At 36.3% G+C, this 26,867-nt stretch overlaps 1 protein-coding gene across 2 annotated transcripts in view; it reads right to left on the bottom strand.

Annotated features, from left to right (window-relative positions):
* The window catches only part of RANBP9 (RAN binding protein 9), an 88,941-nt gene that overhangs the window by 21,460 nt on the left and 40,614 nt on the right, over window positions 1–26,867 (bottom strand). For both annotated transcript variants that reach the window (XR_007469912.1, XM_049693787.1), the window contains exons 3-6: window positions 14,126–14,178; window positions 12,996–13,163; window positions 8,940–8,962; window positions 964–1,148 (exon numbers count right to left, since the gene is read on the bottom strand). Coding sequence is in view for 1 of the 2 variants with exons in the window: in XM_049693787.1 (XP_049549744.1) it covers window positions 964–1,148; window positions 8,940–8,962; window positions 12,996–13,163; window positions 14,126–14,178 (429 nt within the window). In the remaining variant the exon portion in view is untranslated. The remainder of the gene's footprint in view (window positions 1–963; window positions 1,149–8,939; window positions 8,963–12,995; window positions 13,164–14,125; window positions 14,179–26,867) is intronic.

Genomic DNA, 26,867 nt, shown 5'->3' with positions numbered 1-26,867 from the left:
TAGCCTTTCAAGCAAAGGCACAGTCTAAAAAGTTGACTGTCACAGGAGTTACATTTTCCTGCTGACTTCCATATTGGAATTCTACCTTTTTATAAAACGCTGCCTAAAAAAACAAGTTGAAAATTTTGGGTAAAAAATGAGTTGAGATAAGCAGTACTTTTATTGACACCCACTGTTTGCTCTGCTGCTGCCCATCCTCTACCACTGTTACTACGAACTCCTAAATATTTAACCTGCATTGAGGCATCTTAACTCCATACTCACTGTTCCTTGGTCTTTATTCCCTTTAGCTCCTCTTAAATGTCTAATTACAGAACACACAATAAGTAAATGGAGTTTTAAAAATTCCTTAAGCTGGAGGCTTTTAGTCAGGGAAAAAAAAAGGGATCCTAGTAAACAAAAATAGCTGATATTATTCTTACATAGCAACCCATTCACTGGAAAAATTTAGCCAAATCCTGAAACATGAAATGTACACATCAAGTCTGTATTCCAGTATGTAAATTACACCATTATTCTGATGCTTATTCTTACTGAGCAATAATTTATTCTTCATAAATATTTACATTACTGCTGAACAACACAGCCAAGTTCATGTCCAAATACCACAATGCTGAATTATACAATCTAGATTATCTTTCTGAATTTATCTTTTGCATTGGCACTATTAATAGTTGAATCATGTAACCTATGGAAACCGTTAAATCCTGTTACTAAGGATAGCAAATGAATTAACCTAAGAGATCTAGTGTCACTTTATTTCTTCCAGCAAATTAATAAATCAGACTAAAATACAAATATGGTATGTGTGTCACCAAATCAAACATTATTAATACATTAAAATCATTAGGATATATATTAAGAGATTAAAAAGCTTCAATAAATAGTCTTTCCTACCAAAAGGATGAGATGTTTTATAAAAAATGTACTTCTGAATATGTCAATACACATTTCTTCACTTACTTTTGTATCATGGTCTGCCACTCTCCTTCTCGATCTCCAACAGGAAACCGGTCTATCTGTGCCTGTATTTTGGTTCTCCACTCTCGCATGTAATCTTCTATATCAAACACGAAAGGATGCTGCCCAAAATTAGCATCGACGACTTCTCCTGGTGTCTGGAGCCCCACAGTAGGATATAAATTGGGCTGTAAGACAAACACATTTTACTAAACATCTATCCCTTTTATGTTAAAAACATATTCTTTCAAATGCTACAGAACTACAAATTTACTTCATGAATATTTTAAAATCTCAATCAAACACTAGTAGAGGAAGACTACAGCAAATCATCTAAAATACATTATATGCTGGATGAAAACTATCACTTCCTGTAATCTAATCATCAAAAAAAAATTCGCAGCAACCTAAGCTACTTATTTATTCAGAGACCATGTGGCATTATACTTCTAATAAATGAAGACACCATTCTTGCTCTTAAGAATATGTCATATAATAGCTGTAGAGACTCAAGTATAACGCAGGTTTATCCTTCTATGTATGATATAAGCGATGCATTTCTAGAAACTGCACGTGAAGCTAGTTACTATGAAAGTACATCCTAACTGGGCACGTACTATTCTACAATTTCACTTATCTGTACATCTGGGATGCTTTTATTAAGGGATCGTGATAAGAACTTAATTATAAGCAAAACAGTGCCATTAAGAATAGAGATTCTTTACGTAAAAATAAAACACGCACATTTCAAGAAAAGGAAAGGATGGATTTAAATATTCAGATTCATGAAGAAATACATTTACTCCAAGATATACTCCAAGATTTCGAGGTAAAACAATCAAGTTTAATAGCTTCAAAAATTTTGTACAAAAATACAGGAGTCCTTCTTTTGGCTCTATCCCTAGTTGTTGCATCTAAACGGAGAATAAGTTACTGAATGTCTACTAAACGGTCAGGTTTAATCATAATTATCCTGTTAAATCATTATTATTATTATTTGCATTATAAAGATACAGAAACTGAGGATTAGGGGTAAATTAACTTGCTCACAGTTGTTCTACACTATGGCAGAGGTGGGATTAGAACACAGGTTTATTTAACACCAAATCTTAAGTTCAATTTTTCTTTCTGTAACTCCAAATCCTACTTCATCTTCAGTCTCTGTATTCATGCCTTATCTCTTTGCTTTAATGGTTATCACAAGTATTTTCAGTACAAAATTAGGTAAAGATTGAGTATAATTCGTGTGTACATATAAGGTGCTTAGACAGATTTCACTGCAAAAAGCTAAGAGGGTGTTTTTTTTTTTTTTTTAAAAGAGGGTGTTTTTAAAATCAGCTGACCAACCAAGCAACCAAAACCAGAAACAGAAGGAGTACTGTGTCAAAATATTGAGAAATATATTCACACTGGATTAGGGAAATAAATGGTAACACAATGCACACAAAGATACTGAACAAATGTACTGATTCTTAACAATCAACAAAACTTGCAAGTTAATAGAATTTTAAGCCGAAGACAAGTGAGATACTTATTACAACCTTCTCATTTCATCAATGAGAAAACTGAGACCTAAAGAGCTTAAGGGGTGTCTCCAAAAGCACACAGCTTGTTAATGACACACATAAAGGAAAAAACTCATGGCTCTCTACTCGTAGCACAGTATTCTTTTCATGAAACCCCATTACAAAATTGTGACATACTTTAAAACAAAAATATATAAAGCCAAAGACTCTTATGTCAAGAAAACTAGACTTTATAGAAAACAATCTACCACACATATAAGCATCAATGTTCCAAATATTTAAAAAATATTCTCACAATATAGGAAGACAAAGATTACTAGTTCAAAAAAATTTAATTGGCAATAGGCAATTTGAAGAAATATAAGATGATAAAAATATGAAGAGACATAGTGAACTTTTTAAAATGCAAATTAAAACAAACAGATATTTTTGCACAGCAGATTAAGATTTTGAAGACTGAGAATAATACCCAGTGCTGATGAACGTTGGGAAAATAAGCCCTCTCATCCACTGTACATACCAATGTGGAACCCACAGAACCTTTTAAGAAAGAAATTCAGCAAAATCTATTAAAACTGACAAGGCAATTTCACTTGTAAGAAATTAATCCCACAGAAAAACAAACATGTGCAAATATATATGTCCCACAGCATGATTTGTAATAGCAAATAAAAAGTTAAAAAGAATGTCTATTCACAGGTGGTATTATATACCACAATCACTGAAGCTCAGACCCCACTAACTACAAGATTTACCATTATTTTATGTCTAAGCAAAAACACTGCCCATTAAAATCTGACAGGCCATGGATTCTAAGATGCACCCCATATCATAAATGTTAAAATATGCAAAAATGTACATCTTCAAATTGCGGTAGTACATCATACAGTAAGATATTATAAAAAACAAGCAAAAAGAAGAGTTAAAAATGTGTATACTGACACAGAAAGAGGCCCAAGATACATTACTAAATGAAGAAAGCAAGCTATAGAATAGTGCCTCAACTATGACCCCGTCTTCTTCCATCCTACATTTAATTATGGAGATACTGGCTAACGTAAGTTTAAAACAGATCTAGAAGGGTATACACTCAACACAATCATTGTATCTACAGAGTCTGGGATTATAAGGAACTTCTCTGTTATACATTCCTGTATTTATAAATATTTACCATTTGACTAACACTCTATATTACCTTCTGTAATCAGAAAGTGATAAAAAACTAAAAATGACAAAGTCAGTTTAAGCTCAATGAAAAGTAACTAACTGTACCTTTTATTCCACTTACTCAACCTTAAAACTTGAGGGAGAGATTAAGGACACAGCCCTTAACTGACTAAACTACAAATTTTTAAAAATATAATAGACTTCTAAATTGCTAAATTATAGATTTCTAAAAGCACAGTACAACAATGCAATGGGTCTTAGTATAGTCACAGAGCTGTGCAGCCATCGCCATCTAATTTTACAACATTTGCATCACTCCGAAAAAACCTCCATACCTATTAGCAGTCCCTCTCTGCAGACCACCAGTTCCTAACCACTGCCAACCACTGATCTACCTTCTGACTCCACAGATCTGCCTATTCTGGATATTTCATGTCAGTGTAATTATACAACAGGTGGTCTTTTCTGTCTGGCTTCTTTCACTTCGCATAATGTTTTCAAGGTGCATCCACGCTGTAGCATCTATCTAGAGTATGGATATATGTAAAACAATGTTTTCGGGGAAACTGATTTTAAATTAAAAAAAAAAAAGCACTCCTGTCTATGTAGAATTAGAAGTGAGAATAATTTAAGTCTCTATGAAAAGAACAGAAAAATACATAGGTCTCATTTCTATTAACCCATGAAAGATGAAGACAGCTACTAAAAATGCTATTCAAAAGCTAAGTATACACAATAAAATTATATCCTCAATATCATAGTTTTGTTCTTTTATATATAAAAGATTTTTTTCTAAAGAAAATTGAAGCAAATAATGCTTTCTATAAAAGGTAGATTTCAAATCAGGCCAAGGAACTAGAAAGCAGCATCATGTTAAACGTGAATAGCTTCTATAACAAAAGAATTTATCTAATCCCAACTGAATTAGTCAGCTTATACATGGACATTTCTCAAACTGGTGAGGTGAGCTGGGGAAGAAAGATCATTTTGAAAAACATCTAAGGTTTTCTGAGATGTAAAGCACCCTATGTTCCGTAATAGGTACACTTTTTTTCTGTGAACATACTCTCCACTGGGATTGAATGCTACAACTGGCTAGTGAAGGATCACAGGTACACAACATAGAAACACTTGTTTGGTGGTGCCTTTAAGAGAAAGACTAACTTCTTCTTTCCTTTTTAAGTAGAAGAATGATATGTTACATGTGGAAGTCCCAGATCTCACAGTCATAAAAAAACAAAAGAGCTCTCAGAGCCACTGTATCTTAAGAGAAAACTTACAACTACCACCATAACCACCACTTTACCCACTGCTACAGAGCTGAGTAACAACCTTGGTTAATCACAGACAAGGCAAAAAATAGAACTGGCGATTCTAAAGCAGGACAAAAAATAATCAGAAGGCAACACAAAAATAGTCAACATGTTGGGCTTCCCTGGTGGCGGAGTGGTTGAGAGTCCGCCTGCCGATGCAGGGGACACGGGTTCGTGCCCCGGTCCGGGAAGATCCCACATGCCGTGGAGAGGCTGGGCCCGTGAGCCATGGCCACTGAGCCTGTGCGTCCGGAGCCTGTGCTCCGCAAGGGGAGAGGCCACAACAGTGAGTGGCCCGCGTACCGCCAAAAAAAAAAAAAAAAAAAAAAAAAAGTCAACATGTCTACAACTAGCTAAGCCTTTTTCAAATGATCCCCACTAGCTATCAGTGAGGAACAAAACCTGCTAACTGACACGTTGGTTTTACTTGCTCAGTGCCACAAAAAGAGGGGGAAGAAAGGAAAAGCAAACCAGCTATGTAGGCCCTTTAACGCAGCGGTGCCCAACCTTTCTGGCACCAGGGACTGGTTTTGTGGAAGACAATTTTTTCACAGACTGGAGGGGGGCGGGGATCAGAAGGTAATGCAAGCGATGGGGAGAGGTGGGGAGCGACATGTGGAAATCCCAGATCTCACAGTCATAAAAAAAAAAAAGGGCAGTGACGGGGAGCAATGGGGAGTGACGGGGAGCAATGGAGAGTGACGGGGAGCGATGGGGAGTGATGGGGAGCAGTGTGGAGTGATGGGGAGTGGCGGGGAGCAATGGGGAGCGGTGGGCAACGGCAGATGAAGCTTCACCGATCGCCCGCCGCTCACCTCCTGCTGTGCGGCCCGGTTCCCAACAGGCCACGGCGCGCCACCAGTCCGCAGCCCAGGGGATCCCTGCTTTAACCAACTCCATTCAGAATGGAGCCTTAGCAAAACCCCTGCAACAATACTGAGCCACATGAACCTGCCTACCTGCGCCGGCACCTACACCCCGCCCCTCCACCACAGCCGCTCTTCTCTAAAGCCTCCCCTTTCCACTTAACACACTGGATCACTTCCCTTGTCCAGTCGAGGGTACGATCATTGCTACTTTTCCTCTCTGTATACAACATCAACTGTGTTTCTCGCTACTGAATCGTTCTCATCAGCAAACACCCTGCTGAATCTAACAAAAAATCTCCTACTGTTCCCCATTCTACCACCAGCTACCACATCCCACTTCTTTACTCCTCACTGTGGTCAAAATCCTCCAAAGCTGTCCATAATCTATAATAGCTTCTCTCTTCCGATTCTCTCTTAAACCTGTCCCAGTCAGGACTTCTCCGTCACTCTACTGAAACTCTCTCGACAAGGTCACCAGTGACCTCCACTCTGCTAAACCCACTGATCAACAGCCCTGTCTTATGTGGTATGTTGCAGTGGCATTTGGCACAGTTAATTTCTCCTTCCTTCTGGATATATTTTCTTCAGTTGGCTTTTTGAGGACACCCAGCTCTTAGTCTTCCTCCTACCTCTCTGATCGCTGCTCCTCACTTTCCTGGTGCGGGTTCCTTCTCTTCTCCCCAGTATGGCACGCCCCAGAACTCAGTCCTTGCTCCATTTCTCTACAAGCACATACTCCCTTGTTGACTTCAAACAGTCTCATGACTTTAAATTTAAACACTGAAATGCCAGTGACTCCCAAATTTTCATCTCCAGCCCAGATCACTCTCTTGAATTCCAGGCTTGTATAGCCAACTGCATGCTTGACAAGTCCACTTAAACTTATCCAAAATGAACTCCAGATTCCCCCCCTCAAAAAAGTGCTCCAGCTAAAATACAGCCTTCTCCATATCAGTAAGTGGCATCTCCGTTCTTTCAACTCTTCAGGCCAAAAATCTTGAAGTCAAATCCTCTTTCTTACATTTTCACATCCAATCCATCAGAAAATTCTCTTGGCTCTCAGATTTCTAAAAAAATCTTATTTATTTATCAATCATTTAACTCTTTAATCCATTTGGAACCTACTGTAGTATACAGACAAAATCCTAACACTATATATTTTTTCAAAAAGATAAACACTTCTTCCATCACTGCTTATCAAATAACATCTCTTGATGAGCAATTCTGATCTGTAAGACTCCAAATTTTCCCTTGCTTGTTTTCTATTATAACTTGGATTTCTTCTGGTTTTTCTAGGATTTTTCTTCAGGAAGATTAATAACCTATAGATAGGGTGTCTATTCTCTGCCTTTGAGTCTCCTGTCATCTCTCTCAAAACATTTCTAGAGCTGGAATGTATCTTACAATCACTGGCACCTTACGTCTGTTCCGGCAGCTGTCATGAGGCAGCAGTGGTCACCACCTGCATAGGTGTGAATTTGCTGAAGGATGAGCTCACCAAAAACTCTTGAGTCTTGACTGTTTTTCCTGGTCAAACAGCTGGATAAATGCAATTCCTAAGACATTTTAGTCAACAAGCCACTATGGACCAACTGAGAAAGGAATGTCAGAGTCCTTGTTGTGTCAGAAAACCTTTAGTTAATACCTTCTGGTCACATGAAGAAAGTGAGCATATGAAACCCTGTACAACGCGGTCAGGAGCTTGGAAGAAAGTGCCAGAGACATAATGGAGAACTCTTAAGAAATGTTCTTAATGGCAGAGAAGACAATATCATGTAGAAAACCACAGACATTAACTCTGAACAAGTGTTTTAAAAGGTTGGACTCTGAACATGAAGAAGTTTGGGGAAAACTTTAATCAATTTTTATCGTTTACTGTAACATTTTTAGGTGTGTAATGTGATACTGATTAAAAAGTTAAATACCTGAAGAGATCATTCAGTGAATATAAAATATAAATTCTAAATGATACGAAAGCACTTTATCATAGTTTATTAGTTTGTTCGTTTCCACCACCACCACCACGCTGCCCAGTGATGCATGTTACACTGATAGAGCCTTAGATTTGGGGCATAAGGTATGTAGAATCAAACTGCTTCTTACATCTCTAGTGATGCTGAGTCACCATCATCTCCCGCCTGAATTTCTGCAATAGCCCTTCGCATGTCGGCTTGCTTCTACCCTTCCTCCCCCTGCAGTCTATTTTGCATCCCAGTATACCATAATAACTAACACTCTGCAGTGTCTTTGTATTTCATTCAGAGTAAATGCCCAAGCTCTTACAATGTCCCTCAAGGTCTAGATGATCTCCTCATCCTCCCTGTCATCATATCTGACTCACCTCCTACTTTCATGTCTCTCTACCTCCCTTCATGCTATTCTTCAAACATGCCAGATGTGCTACTGCCTTAGTACCATTCCCCTAACTATTCCCTCTTCCTGGAACATTCTTGTTCTCTGTATCCGTTTAGTTAACGCCCTCACTTCCTCAAAAGTCTCTGCTCAAGAATTACCTTGAACAAAGGTGAGCAAATTATACCACGTGTGTTCTGTCTTTGGTACTCCCAAGCTCTACTGTTTCTTTTTCTTTAAAAAGTATTTAAATCCTTTAAAAATATTTTTAATGCATTATTTATTCTCTAAGTTGCTCAGCCTGAATACTCCAAGGGGACAGAGCCCTTTATCTGCTTTGTTGAACAGTGTAGCCCAGGCACAGAACCTGCAGCACAGCGGCACTCAACATACACTGAATTAGTGAATGACTAGAAGTGCTGCACAGCCACTTACTAAAAAGTCCAGCAATACCAGAGACATATTTCGAATGAATCCACAGTGACACCAAAAAGTGTATTTTAAATAATCATTTCCCATTGAGTTTTTAGCTACAGCTAAGTTCCCTTGGACAATGGTGTCCAGTGCAATTTGGAGGTTAATTTCTGATGGTCCAGACCAACGGTAGCTTGAGAAAGGAGCTCTAGCTTATGCATGGCATGGCATATAAACTTAATTACCAATAAGACTGCATTTTAAACATGATTAGTACTAGTTCTTATATACTTTTAATTAAAAATACAAAACTACTTTTACAAGAAATTATGTCTTACCGGTAAGTCAGTGAAAGCAATACCTAAAAAGAAAAAAAAAGTGGCATTAGAAGCTGTTTTTCAAAGGCAGAGTATGGCGACAAGCTGAATTTCTAACTAAAAAGAAGGGGAAAAATAGCAAAGGAAGAAAAAACTTAAAAAGCTAAATATAAAATAATAAGACTAATTTTTTTCTCACTAACACCTAAGCTGCTTTATCCAACCTTACTATTTAATCTTCCTTACCTATATTTATCTTTTAAATAACTTTGAGGGGAAAGGAAAGATTTTCTGTTAAAAATGGGGGTGGGGGGTGAATAGAAAATATAGTACTTTTGTTTCCTCTAAAAAAATCTTATAAAAGTACATTCTCAGAGCTCTTACTCCGGACAAAAAATTTTAATTCCTCCTTCAAAGGACAAAGATTTATACAGTTGAGAATTTCTCTTAAATGTCCGGTGACAGTAATTTCAACAGTCATGTACCAAATACACTTGCACAATGGCAATATCACCGGAATACATCTACTGACATCCCAAAGTGATGGTGTAATCTCCCTCCAAATATTCAAATATATTACTTAGCTGAAAATAAGGTAATAAGCAAACCAAATATTTCTGCAGGACCTCATTCATAGGTTTACAAAGACTGAGCTCTAGAAGAATGGGAGGGGCAGTGTTGGTGAGCCAGCTAAGCAAAGCTCTTCCAGTGTAAACACACATTGACACAAAATACAGCCACGCCAGCACCACTGCCTCTGCGGTGCCGATCGCCTTCTAAAAATGGAGGGCCCTCCTGTTATATTATCTTTAAGGTCTCCTCCCACGTGAGAGTCTATGGCTCTGTAATTGTGCTGTATCACCAGAAAACACAACTATCTAACTCTATTTATTAAAGTAATAAAGTTAAAAGGCAAAGTGACTAAATCTCTATTGTACATGTTTTTAAATAAACGGTAAAAACAGTGCTTTGTAATTAAAGTACTGTTTTTATGACTTTTAAAAACTAGTGAACTCATGTTAGCTTGTCAAAAGGAAAAGCGAAGCTGGAGATCCCCCCACCCTCCATAAAACATTCGGATTACCTTCAGCTTCATTAGTAAGTAGAAAGCAAACTGACTATGGGCCAAACGAATATGAGAATTTATTCTAAAAATTTCAGAAAACTAAAAAGAACACAGAAAGCAGCAAGAATAAATATGACCATACATATTTCTACCATTTTTCATAAAACAGCAGTCTAATCAATTATTTTCCTCAAAAATGTCTATTGATAAAGATTGTCTAAATTCATATTGTTTTAGCAAAAATTCCCTTCTGTCAGTAATTACTGAAATCCTTACTTTACCAAAGCCTCTAATGAAAAACCCAACTTAATTCTATAGATGAATACTTTTGAACATTGCCAAATACAGCATCCATAACCTATGCATGTTCAGACCACAAAGACGGCACTTTAACAAGCTGTGTAATTATTTAAATTTTACACAGAAAATAATTTTCCCCTATTTCCTAATCTGATTATCAAGAGGCTTTTTGAAAAGTTATCTTCAATTGATGAATGATAATCAATAAAACAAAATTTTAAAATTTCAAGTAAATTAACTTGCATACTGAAATGTTTCTCCTTTAATTATTTTCTCAAAAACCTTTCCATTTCTCTTTATATGGTAAGTAAATATACATTTTGAAAACCTTCATGAGACAGAAACTAAAGATGTATCGGCCTTGGGGCAGAAATTATCCACTTTGGGAAATACAAGGGAAGCATAACTGAGTAATTTCTTATCTTCTAGATGCTAGAATCTGGATCAGAGATAAGCACACTACTCTATAAAGGGCCAGCAAGTAAATATTTTCTGCTCTCTAGGCCATGTGGTCTCTGTTTCAACTACTCAATTCTGCTACAGTAGCAGGAAAGCAGCCATATACAGTACATAAATGAACGGGTGTAGCTGTGTTCCAATGAAACTTTACTTAGAAAACAGAGAGGAGACCGATTTGGCCCATGGGCCACCACAGCTTGCTGGCCTCTGTTCCAGTGGAACACTTTCTGCTCACCAATGTTTTACCACTGCACCCCCAGCACCTGGCCAACGATAATAAATAACCTTTAGTGAGTACTCACTATGTGTCGGGCAATCACTTGAGAACTTCACATGCATCACTTTGGCTTGCTCTAACAACTTTAATAAGGTAGGTAATATAGTGATCTGATTTTATGATCTGAGGCACAGAAATGTTAAGTAACTTGCATAAGGTCACACAGCCAAACCAGGAGATAAACTCAGGCAACTAAAGAACCCATACTGACCACTGTTATACTGCCTCTGTATGTGCTTAATAAATATTTACTAAATTTATGAATGAATAATGCCAAATATTTCAAAGTGACTTAATTCTAGAATGTGATCCTATCATTAGGCACCCTATTCTTAAACAGCATCTCACATTTTAAAAACAGCTTCCTTGCTCAAAAGAAAATTTCAAGGTAAATACTTGTGAAAATCTAACAGGAAAAAAATAGTATCACATCACCTATGATCTTCTCATCTCCTAAAATAAAATTTCTTCTCTGAAATAAAGTTTGAAAACTGTAAAAAGATTAATTTTGGTTTTAAAAATGTCACCTTTTGCATTTTTGAAGGTCATACCTAAAAGCAGATTTCTCCTGGTTTACTTTAAGATCGCAAATATCTTAAGCAGCCAAGCCAACGAAGACTATGCCAGTGAACTGCTCTGGTAAGTCAGAGCTGAGCACTAACAACAAATACACTAAAATGCCTGTATCCTTCTGGAAACCAGTTTGCCACAGCAATCAAATCACAAATACATATAATCTGCATGGCGACCTTTATCAACATTCTTGCACCAAAAAGAATGTAAGAATCTTTGTGACAGCCTTTAAATTAGATAGCACAGGACTTCAGAATCAATATTAATAATCAGAAGGAAAAGTTTTAAGCTGAATGTAAATATGAAGAAGACAGTAACTTTATATAAGGAGTATGTTGAGACACTAAAAAAAAAAAAAAAAAAAGACTATTACCAATGTAGCCAAAAATTTAGAATCTTCTACTATGAAATTACAGAATAGTTTTTGTATTATATTCAAGAACATTTACCGTATGTCTAAGCATACTATCTGCAGCTTACTTTTTAAATACTATTAATAAGCAAACTGAATTTTCTGCCTTCTGGAGTTACTTAGTTTTTGCCTTTTTTCACTTTACTTCAACAGAAATAATGTGCCATAAATCAAGGATGTTTCAAACAGTAAAATAATGTGAAACTTTTTTACTTTTAAAGCATCAGTTTTGCTATCCTTTATACTTTCTTTAATACAAAACAAAAACAAGCAACTTCTAAGAAAAGGGAGCATAACAATTATACACAATTTAAAATCTGAAGTATTATGCATATTCAACTAAAACCCCTGATTTCCTATTAGTCTTACAATGGATAGATTTCCTCATGTTTTCATTAATCTACTTATTTGCCACCTGTCTTTTACAAGTTTTGCTGTTATTTGCACATTTAATTCTGCTCACTTTTGCAGAACTAACTTGTAGTCACCATCCTTTATCAACCTTTGTTAGCAGGCCTGATTTTTCAGTATGTCAACGCCCTTCATTTGGTTGGGGGCATCAAGCTTTTTCTCGCTTTGTCATTACCCCCGTACTATACTAAAAACTGACAGCTCTTTCTTCTAAGCAACTGTTACCTAGAGAACTGGATCATACTGGGACAGGCTTTATTCAAAGCAAAGCAGAAAACAATCAGCATTTCTACTACTAGAATGAATATCTGAGTACGAGGTTATTTCTAGTTAGTCCTATATATGTGATACAATGTGGCCTTCATTGTAAAAAATAAGGGTTTTTAGTTGAATATGTGTCCATTATACTTCGGATTTAAATTGTCACCATTTCCTCAGCTTCTACCTAGAAGGAGCAAAGAAATAATTTCCAGAGGCAACTACTCATAAAGGAGAATTACACAAAACTACTACTACCATGATGTAAGTACAATAATCATAACATCTGGTTATTTAACATGCAATTCATTATCTTAGTACCTAAACTATGTCCATTCTTGGTGTAGAAGCAGGTATTGTTGATAAGGTTAACACAACAGCCAATGACATCACCAGTCGTAAAAGTTGGTCCATAAGGTTGTCCCGTTCCAGAAGAACAAAATGAATGTCCATCATCACCATGATAACCATATGAATGTTTATCCCAGCCTAAAGAGAAAGTTCCAGTATATTTACAGTGAAAAGTAAGGTTACTCTATACTAGAGCTATTCACTAAGATTATAACAAGCTAAGCAAGAATAGTACAACAGATAGTACAAAGATAAAATTCCCAAAAGTACATTTAAATTCTCAACAATTACAGTACATAACTTCTATATAAAACACTGCTTACCACATTAAGGAAAATAAATCCACCACACGGAAAGCTAAAATATATCTTAAACAGAGAGGACTCCTATCAGAAAACGCAAACAAACATAGCAAGACACATTTTCCATGCATATTTCCTTTGCTAGCAGACCAAAGGAATTTTGCTTTGATTTGGTTTAAGCACACACACACAGATACACACAGATACACACACACACACACACACACACACACACACAGATACACACACACACTTTAATATAACAAAAGATTTTTCTTTCAATTTTCAAAAAATTTCCTCCAAGGTTAATTTTTAACATTAGTAAACAGAATACCAGAAAATATAATCGAAGAATCACTTCCATATGATTAATGGTTTTAGGAAACAGTTCTCCTACCTCAATTCACACCTTTCTTAGTTTACTTTTAATATCAGCCTACATTCCCAGAATATTAAAACAACTAAAAATGGTTTAAAACCTAGGAATGTGTTGGGTAGGAAACAGAACCAACCACATTAAAACATTTAAAGTAGTTGATATGACTATGTACTGGAAGTTAAAAATACCAACAAACAAAACAAAAACAAGCAAAACAAAACAAAACAAAACAATGCATGGTATACTTGTTATGTTTTGCTAAATAGCATAAAATTTATTAAAACCATTCAGCTCGACTTTGAACTCATAAGTGATTAAAATATAGAAGATTAATGTACTTAACTATCTCCAAGTTATTACTTGACATTTTTAGCCAGAGTTAGCCATAAGACTGTACTGTAATTCAATTACAAGTGTACCTGGTAGTCTATTCATGTTCACACCTTGAGCAGAAAGACCAATTCCCATGTAACTGTTTAAAAAAAAAAAGGAAGGAAGGAAGAAAAGCTGGTTATTATAGTCATATATGTATAAATTACCAAACACTCTCAAACATTATTGAACCAAGCCCAAGATGAAACTCACAGGGTAGCTACAAAAAAGTTACTAGAATTCATGAAATAGCAAAAAGGGCAATATTAAGCAACAATAAAATCCAGATTCACAGCAAATTCCTATAGCAATCATTCATAAATATACCCAAAGTATTATTAATACTTAAATACTCTAAAAACTATAAAAATCTTTCCAACGTATCTACACAAATATTTAGAATTAAGACTTCTAACAAAAAGTATAGAGGGACTTGTGGAAGAAAAACGAAATACTAAATAAGAAACAAATGTGTTTTCAAAAGGATACAGTAAAAATCTAGTTCCCCACACATACACACACAAAGACATGGAGACATACTGAAAAGATATCCAATTCATATAAAAACATCTGAAATACTTAACAGAATTATACTAAAAAGTATATGCTATGGGGTATCTATATATTCGTTTTCCAAAAGTATTTTGGCAAATTGATAATATGGACTTAAATATGAGACTCAATTATTAATTTATGAAACACTAGAACAAAATTATCTCCACAAAAGAAATACAAGAGGAAAAGGTAATTATTAGGGTATGCAATTTATTTTAAAAGCTTATAAGATATTAATAAAAACTGATAAAGACAGTTCAAAAGGGGGAAAGCATAAAGAAATATATTTATAAGTATCGACGCAAAAAAAGAAAAACTAAATAAAAAAGCAAACTGAATCCATTTGTTAAAAGGCTAATTGTCGGTGATTGTATCATGATTTAAAATGGTATCTGACAAATTTCAGCTACCACTCCTAATAAAAACTCAAATAAAAATAAAAGGAAACTACTTAAATATAACACACCTTTTTCCAAATCTAATACAGCAAGCAAGGCATTCAACAGTGAGACAATGAAGTCATTTCCATTAAAATCAGGAACATAGAGACGCCAACCACTGTTAAACATTGTTTTGAAGGTTTTAGTTTAATAAAATAAGAAAATAGGAAGCTTAATAAGAGAACTAAATAACCAGTATAAATATTACAAGACATAAAATTATCTTAATTGTAGTTGCTCTGATTATATACATAGGAAACTATGGAACATACTAAAAGCTTTTAGAATTAACTAGTTATTTTGGAAAAATGACTGAATTTAAGAAAAACATTTTAACTTCTTTTCTAGTAATAACCAGCTAGAGAAAGGAAGTGGAATATATAGACATATCAGTCATAATAACTACAGAAATTATAAAACAAGAGTAAAGAGCTCAAGTAAAGCTCCAGAATGATATCTTAAAAGTGGTAAATAAATGAGTATTTTAGGTATCTGCATAACTTGACAGCACAAAAATAGCAATCTTTCTAAAATGAATATATACATGTAATGAGATTCACGATATACTCCAAATGAATATTTAAAACTAGAGAAAGTGATTTTAAAAGTTCATATGTAAAAACAGAATTTTGATCAAGACAAAATTTAAAAAAAAAAACAGTGTTTGTCCTACTAGATATTAAAACTCAGAAAATGGAATTCACAAGTGCAATATTACTAATAAGAGTAAGAGTCAAGTGACACAAGAATAACAAAACATTAAGAAACAGCATTTTGGATGTCTAGTCAAGACTCATATAAGTTGTTATTTTGACTCAGCCCCTTTGTTCCAAATACAGTATACAATGTAATTACTTATTTTTTTAAAAAGTAGTAAGTCACAAGATAATCTTTGAGAAGAAACACAAAACTGTGCTCTGGCCCTGCAAAGCTCTGCGTCCTTGAGCACCCATTAATGGGTAGGAGTTTCTCCTGAGGAAACAAAGACTAAAAAGGCTCCACAAGGGGATCATTAGCTATGCTCACTGCTTAAAGCCAACAACTGGAATAGGCTTCCCCTCCTGAAGGGGAAGAAAACACTGATACCACCTGCTGCCTTGGTTAAAATTCATTTGACATTGTTGCCTAGTTGAAGGGAAGGGGGAAGGAATAGCCTCTTAAGATCTGAACAAAGTTACTGAATGGATTTGTTATTGAATCTGCAATACTCCCAATACCACTTTGAAGAAAGAACCTGGAAACTCTAATGTAGACCTGGTTTTAGATTGGGGACCCAGGAGTTAGAAAGCAACTATAAAGTATAATAAAGGGAATAAGTATAGAACTAGATAGATAAACAAAATGGAGAAAAATGTTAAACTTTCTAATTAAAATGAGGCCACAAAAACAAAATTCTAAAATATACCGAATATATATATAAGACCAACAAAATACACAACTGGAACATGAATTCATTCTAGATGACATCAAACAATGGAGAGTATGACAAAAAAGTTTTTTTTAATACATTTAGGATTATGTGAAAGAAAAAAAGGAATCACCATCACCAAAAAATACAGTGGAGCACCAATATTTACTGAGATAATTTAGCTAGTGATTTTCCACAACTCAACTGAAAAATAACGTTGGTAAGTTGAAAGTGCACACCACAGAGAAAGATAAAAACACATCACAGACTATCAATGCAAACAAAATCCTAAAAGCTTCCAAAAAGAAAGGCAGATTACCTCAGAAGGAATGACGATTAAAATGACAGCTGACTTCTCCCCAGCAACAGGTGATGACTGTAAACAATGGCACGAAGTACTGAAAGTAAAGAACTGTCAACCTAGAACTTAATTCCCAGGTAAAGCATCATCCAAGAATGAGGGCAAAATAAGATATTTTATGGCATAAGAAAGCTAACACTTTACTATCCACAAGTGTTCACAAAGAACTATTTGAGAATAGACTTTAGCAGGAAGACAAGTGAAAACAGAAGGAATGCATGGGACAAAGAAATGACAACTAGAAAAGAAAATGATGAAATGTAATTAAAATTAATTACTGAAAAAAACGCTATTAAGAATTTTAAAAATCTATAATCCAGTTATAATGTGCTAGAATACAATTCAAAATTACTTGACATATAAAGATATAGTAAAACATGACCCATATTCAAGAGAAAAGACAAACAAGACAATGACCGGGAGAGCCTCAAGTCATTGGAATTAAAGCTAAAGTATTTAAGGCAGCTGCTGTTACTATGCTTAGGGATGTAAAGGGAAATATGCTTGTAATGAATGAAATAGGAAATTTCAACAAAGAAAAAGAAACAATAAAAAAATGAAATTCTGGGGCTTCCCTGGTGGCGCAGTGGTTGAAAGTCCGCCTGTCGATGCAGGGGACACGGGTTCGTGCCCCGGTCCGGGAAGATCCCACATGCCGCGGAGCGGCTGGGCCCGTGAGCCATGGCCGCTGAGCCTGCACGTCCGGAGCCTGTGCTCCGCAACGGGAGAGGCCACAACAATGAGAGGCCCGCGTATCACACACACACACACACACACAAAAGAAATTCTGGAGCTGAAATATATTTGAAATAAATATTTACTAATGTACCTAATGGCACACTGGAAATAGCAAAATGAATAAGTAAACAATGACAGAACTGATCTGAAGAACAGAGAAAAAATACTGATGGAATAAAAAGAGAGTCCCTTGGGCAGTAGCAAAATGTCTAACATAAATGTAACCGAACTCCCACAAGGAGAAAGAGAATGGAACAAAAAAACTGAGAAAAATTCCCCAAATTGGGTAAAAGAAAAAAATTTACACATTTAAAAAGCATAGAAACCTCAGCAGGTTAAGTACAAAGAAAAGCACACATAGGCACAAATCACAGCCAAAGAGCTAAAAACTAAGAATGAAGAGAAAATACTAAAGCAGCCAGAAAAACATGATGTATTACTTTCAACAGGAGCGCTAAGCTGAATATCTCCTGACTTCTCAGAAGAAAATACGAAGCGGCCAGAAGATGGCTGAACAAAACATTCACAAGAGCAGAAAAGGGGAAGGGGAACCCATGCCAACACAGGGTGTTATATTAAGGAAATATCCTTCAAGAATGAAAGCGAAATAAAAATATTTCTCAGATAAGAGAAAAAGAATGTGTTGCCAGTAGACCTGCACTAAGAAAAATACTAAAGTAAATCTGCCAAACTGAAAGGAATCAGATATATATATATATATATATATATATATATATATATATATAAAGGTATACCAGATATAACATATACAGGTACATCAGATAGATAGGTCGATTTTCAGGAAGGAAAGAAGAGCACTGCAAATGGCACACACATGGGTACATAATAAAAGACTGTTTTCACTCTTGATTTCCTTAAAAACATGTATGACTCCTTAAAGCAAAAATAACATGTATTGCCCAGTTGATAAGATAAGTAGATGTAATACATATGGGTAACTACAGCAAAAAGTACAGGAAGAGGCAGTAAATGGACCTATACGGTTGCAAGTTTCTGTATTTTATGTGAAATAGTAAAACATTAATTCTTAGTAAGTTATGAAAATAGGGATATATACTAAAATCTTTAGAGTAGCCACTAAAAAACTACAGAGATATTAGTTAAAAAGCCAACAGGTAAATTAAGACAGAATTCTAGCAATATATCAAAATGATAATGTATCAAGACCAGGTGGTGTTAATCCAGGAACACAACACTGGTTTAACATTCAAAACACCAATCAATATATTTTATCAAATTAGGAGAAAACTCTTATGATCATTTAATTAGCTGTAGAAAAACATTTGACAAAATTCAACACCTATTCACAATAAAAACTCTCAGCAAACCAGAAATACGAGGGAACTTCACCAACCTACATTTACAAAAAACCTACAGCTAGCATTCGTAATAGTGAAATATTGAAAGCTATTCCCGTGAGATCAAGAACAAGGTAAGAATGCCAGCTCTCACCATTTCTATTCAACACTGTACTGAAAACCCTAAGCATTTCAATAAGGCAATAAAGAGAAATAAAAGGCATAAATAAAAAAGGAAGAAATAACTTGTCCAATGTCACACAGCTAATAAGTGGCAGAACTTATTGGGCAAGTTACTCATCTGAACAATGTGCTGATAATAACGGAACCTACCTCACTGGCTTGTTGTGCGGGCTAAGTATATTTGCAAATGCAAGGAACTCAGAGATGTGCCAAATTTATAACAAGAACTGTGTTACTGTGACTGTTAGCATTTTATTCTCTGTGCCCAGTGGAGGCCTGGCACACAGAAGGTGCTCAATGCACAGTTTTGAAGGAATGAATAAATGAATGAATGATTAGTTTGAATTAAAAAAAAAAATCTCACGAAGTAATGGTATGACATATTTTTAGAGTTTAACATAGCTTGCTTATTCATTTATTTATTGGGCTGCGTTGGGTCTTCGTTGCTGTGCACGGGCTTTCTCTAACCATGGCAAGTGGGGGCTACTCTTCCTTGCGGTGCGCGGGCTTCTCATTGCAGTGGCTTCTCTTATTGCGTAGCACGGGCCCTAGAGCACATGGGTGTCAGTAGTTGCAGTGTGCGGGCTCAGTAGTTGTGGCTCACGAGCTCTAGAGTGCAGGCTCAGTTGTTGTGGCGCATGGGCTTAGTTGCTCCAAGGCATGTGGGATCTTCCTGGGCCAGGGATCGAACCCGTGTCCCCTGAATTGGCAGGCGGATTCTCAACCATCGCGCCACCAGGGAAGTCCCAACACATCTTATTGTTAAAGCTGAATACAGACATATAAATATATTCATCTAATAAAAACATCCTATTTGGGGGAAAAAAAGGATGAAATAAATCTGACTTTACTTGTAGATAACATTAATTTAACAAGAGATAATCTTAAAAAAACATAAAATAATCAGAATAAGTGAATTTAACATGGCTGCAGGATATAAAGTTATTGTATAAAAAAATCTATTGTATTTGTATATACTGGCAGTAAACACTAAGAAGATAAAAGTTAAAAAACAATTATGTCTACAATAGCATTAGAAAGCATAAAACATTTTAAGAACTGAAAAAAAGGCATGAAGAATTTCTCTGCTGAAAATTACCAAACACTGACGGGGGGAATTAAAGAAGATGTAAATAAATGGAGCGATATATCACATTTATGGACTAGAAGACTCAATACTATTAAGGCTGCAATTCTCTCCAAATTGATCTCTAGAGTCAATGCAATCCATATTATACTCACGCTAGGAGGTTTTTGTAAAAACTGACAGGCTGATTCTAACGTTTATACAGAAATAAACAGGATCTAAAATATCCAAAGAAAGTTTGAAAAAGAATACAGATGTAGGACTTACACCATCTGACCTCAAGATTTACCATAAACCTGAGTAAGCAAGACAGTATGGTACCAGAATTAAGGATCAACAAATAAATCAATGGAATGGATTCAAAAAGAGCTCAAAAAGAGATCCACACTTATACAATCATTTAATATTTTACAAGGGTGCCAAAACAATCCAAAAGAGTAAGGAAAGTTTTTCTAACAAACAATGATAGAACTGATACCCATTTGGAAAAGTAAACATTAATCTCTACCTCACACAATATATAAAACTCAACTGAAGACGGATCATAGTCCTAAACACGAAAGTTAAAACTATAAAGCTTCTAAAAAAAAAACCACGTAAAAATGTCTTAATGACTTTGGGATAAAGCAAATACCTATCAGGACACAGAAAGCAAGAACCATAAAATAATAAACTCATAAATCAGACATCAGCAAAATTAAAATCTTCTGCTCAAAAGACATAAGACTATCCAATTTTTATAAATGGACAAAAGATCTGAATAGACACTTCACAAAATAATACTGCAAATAACCAAGAAGCACATGAAACTGCTACACAGCATTAGTCAGTCACTAGAGAAACACAAATTAGAACCACACTGAGATACCACCATGCACCCAGCAGAACGGTTAAAATGTAAGACTGGCCACACCAGTACTGCCACAGATTTGGTACAGTGAGAGCTTTCATACACTGTTGGTGGGAATGTAAAACGGGACAACTCCTTTGGAACTATGGCTGGCAGTGTCTCAAAAGACCGAACATGTACTTATCCCAAGACCCAGCAATTCCACTCAAAAGATAAATGAAGGCACTATGTGCACCTAGAGACTTGTACAAATACGTTCATAAGAGCTCTTCACAATGGAGGAAAAACTGAAACAGTCTGGGTATCTATCAACAAATGAATGGATACACAGACTGTGGTATGTTCTACTCAGAAATAAAATGGAAAATGAATTACCGATATACACAACATGGATGATCCAAAAGATGTTACCGTGAATCAAAGAAATCTTACTAAGATTTCTTACATGATTCTCTTTACAGACATACCTCATTTTATTGAGCTTCACAGATGCTGTGTTTGTTTACGAAGTGAAGGTCTGTGGCAGCCCTGCATCCAGCAAGTGTATCAGCACCAATTTTCCAACAGCACTTGCTCACTGCGTGTCTCTGTCACATTTTGGTAATTCTTTACAATATTTCAAACTTTTTCATTATTATTAGCATTTTTTAGTAGTAAAGTATTTAATGTAAATACTTTTTCTGACATAATGCTATTGCACAATTAACAGACTACAGTATAATGTAAACATAATTTATATGCACTGGGAAACCAAAAAATTCATGTGACTCACTTTCTTGTTGCATTTGCTTTATTGTGGCGGTCTGAAACTGAACCTGCAATTTCTCCAAGGTATGCCTGTATATGAAGTTCCGAACGGACAAAATGAAAATAACAGTCACCTCTGAGAGGGTGAGGACAGGGCCTAACCGGGAAAGAGTATGAGGGAACACTATTCTAAGGATGATGGTCCAGTTCTATGTTTTGATGGGAGCTTGCATTTCACAGGTGTATGCATCTGCAAAACTCATCAAATGGTACACTTCAGACTTCACTGTATGTAACTTTTATGATGATTAAAAAAAGAACAATAAGCAAGTATCAAATTCTACTTAGTGATATGCATGGTGTAGTAATTAGGAGTAGAGTCTACTTATTTTGAAATGCATCAAAAAATAAGATGGGGGGCTTCCCTGGTGGCGCAGTGGTTGGGAGTCCGCCTGCCGAGGCAGGGGACGCGGGTTCGTGCCCCGGTCTGGGAGGATCCCACATGCCGCGGAGGGGCTGGGCCCGTGGGCCATGGCCGCTGGGCCTGCGCGTCCGGAGCCTGTGCTCTGCAAGGGGAGAGGCCACAACAGTGAGAGGCCCGCGTACAGCAAAAAAAAAAAAAAAAAAAAAAAAAGATGGATCATTGGGTGGACAAAGTAATGGGCACATATGGGATAGAGCAATTACAGTCAGTTCTACCATAGCATGACATTTGAGTTCCTTAAAATCACTGCACTATACAACATGATGCAATAAAAACCACAGAGTTTATGGGGGAAGTGGGGTTAAGAGCAAAACAGTCATAAACTTCATTAGTAACATATTTTTAAAAATATAAGAATCCAAAAAAAACCACCAAAATTCAATAAAAATGGTTTTACACATGTTGAATTGTCAAGAGATACATAAATACTACAATAAATATGGTACCTTACACGGAAAAAGACCTGAAGTTTACTTGGGGAAGTAGGTGAAGCAGGGCTGCAGCTTGTGAGTTATTGTGAAGTGGTGGAAGGAGTTGACAGGGGAAATGCAACACCAGATGTGGATGGGTGTGGCTCCCAACAAACAGTGAACCAAGAAAGCTGGTAGATGCTTGAGGTGTTGCATGACATATAAAAACACACTCAAATTCAGTAGCAGTGAGGGAGTGGAAAGAATTGACGGACAAGAAGCTTACTGTGGTATTATGTGCAGTAAGTCCCCTACATATGAACCTTCAAGTTGCGAACTTTCAAAGATGCCAACGTGCGTTCGCATGTCCAGTCACATAAGTTAGTTCATGTGTCTGGTGTACGTTGTCATGTGAGTGCATCCTCTATGAGTGGTAGTGCTTTTGGTACTTTACTGTACAGTACTGTACAGAGTACAGGACCTTCATTTCAAGCCCAGGATGTCCGCAAGCAAGCGTAAAAGCAGCGGTGACGTAGCTGGTACTGCTAAGAAGTGCCAAGTGAGAACAATGGAAACAGAAGTGAAAACAATTGAGAGAGTGGAAAGAGGCGAAAAGATGGGAGACATCACTCGTTCTTATAACATGAATCGTCCGACCATCAGCATGATTCTGAAGAATAAGGACAAGATCATGGAACATGTGAAGTCTGCTGTGCCGATGGTGTCAACAATAATATCGAAGAAGTGTGGGAAAGTGATGGAGGAGATGGAGAAGCTTGTGTGGATGCAGGATCAGCATGTGTCGATGTGCTCAGCTTAATGCTGATTCAAGAGAAAGCCAGAAGCCTTTATGAAGACTTGAAGAAGAAACACGGCAAAGAATCAGAGGGCACATCTTTTAATGCCAGCCATTGCTGGTTTCACTGGTTCAAGGCTAGAACCAACCTTCGCAATGTAAAAGTAAGTGGTGAGGCAGCAAGGGCAGATACGGTAGCTGCCCAGGAATTTCCTGAAACACTTCAAGAAATTATTGATGAAGGCTCGTATTTATCCGAGCAGGTTTTTAATGTAAATGAGACAGGACTGTACTGGAAGAGGATGCCAGACCGAAGTTACATCAGTAAGGAGGAAGGAAAAGTTGATGCCAGGTTATATATAAAGCAGCAAAGGTTAGGCTAACTCAGCTGTTTGGTGGCAATGCTTCCGGTGATATGAAGCTGAAGCCTCTCTTGGTTTATCATTCAGAGAACCCAAGAGCCCTTAAACACATAGCCAAGGGCTATGTTCCTGTTGTGTGGAAGAGTAACCCCAAAGCCTGTGTTACAAAGGCCATTTTCCAGGACTGGTTTTTCCATCACTTTAGCCCAGAGGTAGAGAAATACTGCTTGGAGAAAGACGTCCCATTAAACATTCTTTTGCTGCTCCACAGTGCTCCGGGCCACTCTCCCATTCATGGGACAACTTTCATCCCAATGTCAAAGTAGTGCATCTGCCACTGAATACTGTGTCCCTCATCCAACCTATGGACCAGGGAGTTATAGCGACTTTCAGGAAATATTATTTACGTCACACTTTTCATCAGACAGTAAAGGCAAGTGACGAATCAGGAACAACCCTGTGACAATTTTGGAAGGACTAGAACATCTACAAGGCCATAAAAAACACTGACTTTGCTTGGCGTGAGGTTATGGCCATCACCCTGAACGGGATTTGGAAGAACCTTTGCCAGCAGTGTGTTCACAATTTTCGTGGATTTGAGAAGGTGGATGAGGAGTCCAAAGAGGTCTCCAGCAAGAAGACCAAGTGGCCCTCAGCAAGAAGCTGGAGCTAGATCTGCAAGAGGACGACTTCACTGAACTCCTTGCTGTGCAACACAAGGAGCTGACTAATGAAGACCTGATGGAACTGGAGGCCCAGAGAAAGGACGAAGAGAGACAAGAGGAAGAAAAAGTAACTGAAAAACCGAAGAGATTCACGATGCAGGAAACGGCAAGGGGGTTTTCTTTATTTGAGGAGGCACTGTTAGTTTTTGAGGCACAGGACCCAAACACAGAACAGTACACGAAAGTACTGTTCACGAAGCAGCCGTTCAGAATGTAATCAAGTGATACTGTGTCATCTATGATGAGAAAAAAAGAGCTACTACCTAGACATCACTGGATCGTTTTTTCAAAAGGGTAGATAAAATTGAATCCAGCAAGGAACCAGAACCTGTGCCATCGACGTCAGGCGTGAGTGAAATGGCAGCTTGCCCTCCGCCTCCTACTGCTGACGATCCTTCAGCTCTACCGTCTCCCACCTCCTCTCCCTCCTCCAGTCAGTAACTCTTCTTGCCTGTTCACTCGATGACAGCCCCTGTGTGCCAGCTGTTGTACTGTACTACTGTACTTTTCAAGGTACTGTACTGTAGGATTAAAAACGTTTTATTTTTTGTTTTTTATGTATTATTTGTGTGAAAAGTACTATAAACCTATTACAGTATGGTACTATATAGCCGACTGTGCTAGTTGGGTACCTAGGCTAACTTTGTTGGACTTATGAACAAACTGGACTTACAAATGCACTCTCGGAATGGAACTCATTCATATGTAGAGGACTTCTTGTGTTTAAAAAGGGAAATGGACATGAAGTTTTTTTAGATCAATATATCAATACAAATAATTTCAAATTATACATTATTAGCATTGTTAATAATAGTGTGCCAAATATCAAAGAACAGAGACTAAGAGGACTAGTTTAGTTTAATTCCTATTATAGATAGATTTAAGTTTACTAACTTATTATTCGTCCTACCTGTTCTCTCGCTTTGTCCTTTTCTGTGCTCTTTGTATTTTATGACCTTTGTTAGCTTTTTGCTATGTATTTTGGCATTGCATTAATGAGTACCACATAAGTTTAAAAAACTGCACCTTTAATATGTCATATTCTTGATTGAATTAGTATATTTATCAAATGCTGGCAATGCAACACACAACTTTTAAAAACCTTTTTACCTCTTCCCACATGTTCTGATACTGTGGTCATGTTTTGCTTCATTATATGTCACAAACTCCACAAAAGCAAGTTACTATTATTGCTTTATATAACTAATGCTATGTAACCCAGATAGATCAACAACAGACTTCTCATGAGAAACCATGGAAGCCTGAACGCAGTGGGATAATATACTGCAACTGCTGAAAGAAAAAAAAACTATAAACCAAGAATTCTATATCCACTAAAACTATATTTCAAAAGAGAAATTAAGACGCTCCTAAATAACAAAAACAGAGAATCTGTCACTAGCAGACCTGTGCTATAAGAAATAAGGTGGGAAAAAAAAGAAATAAAGGTGGAAAAGAAACTAGTCAGTTACTCAAATGTATACAAAGAAATAAAGAACATCAGTAAAGACAACTGCATAGGTAAGCATAAAAGGCAGTGTAAGTGTATTTTTCTTTGTAACTCTTTTCTTCTCCTATCTAACTTAAAAGACATAAAGCAATAATTATAACTCTCTCGGCCTAAACTGTATAAAGGTATAATTTATGACAATAATAGCAAAAAGAAGAGGGGAGACAATGAAAATATTATGAAGCTAGGTTTAACACACTGTTGGAATTAAGTTGATATTAATCCAATTTATATTGTTTTGAGTTAGGATATTATATGAGTAATCCTCCAGAGCAACCATTAAGAAAATAACTCAAAAACTACAGAAAAGAAACCACAATAAAATTATTAAAAGGTACACTAAAAAGTCTACTTCAAACAAAAGAAAGCAACAGAAGAACAGAAAAACAAAAAGACATGAGACCAAAATAGCAGACATAAGTCCTCCCTTATCAGTAATTGCAATAACTGCAAATGGATAAAATCATTCAAAGGCAGAGACTCACAGAACACATTTTTCTTTTTTTAAAGATCCAAAGAGATGTTGTCTACAGAGACATTTCAGATTTGAACACACAAATAGGTTGAAATTAAAAGGAAGGAAAAAGAAATACTATGCAAACAGTAATCAAATGAGAGCTGAAATAGTTATACTTGCATCAGACAAACTAGACTTTAAGACAAAATTTGTTACTAGAAACAAAACAATATATTTATTATGATAAAAAGGGTCAATACATCAAGAAGACATAAAAATTATATACAAATATGAACCTAACAACAGAGCCCTAAAATATTTAAAGCAAAAACCCACAGAATTAGGGAGAAATACACA

Source organism: Orcinus orca, chromosome 10 (assembly GCF_937001465.1).
Source record: "Orcinus orca chromosome 10, mOrcOrc1.1, whole genome shotgun sequence".
Taxonomy (NCBI): Eukaryota; Metazoa; Chordata; class Mammalia; order Artiodactyla; family Delphinidae; genus Orcinus; species Orcinus orca.
Note: the sequence above shows the minus strand (reverse complement) of the source record. Positions and strands in the feature narration are given on the sequence as shown.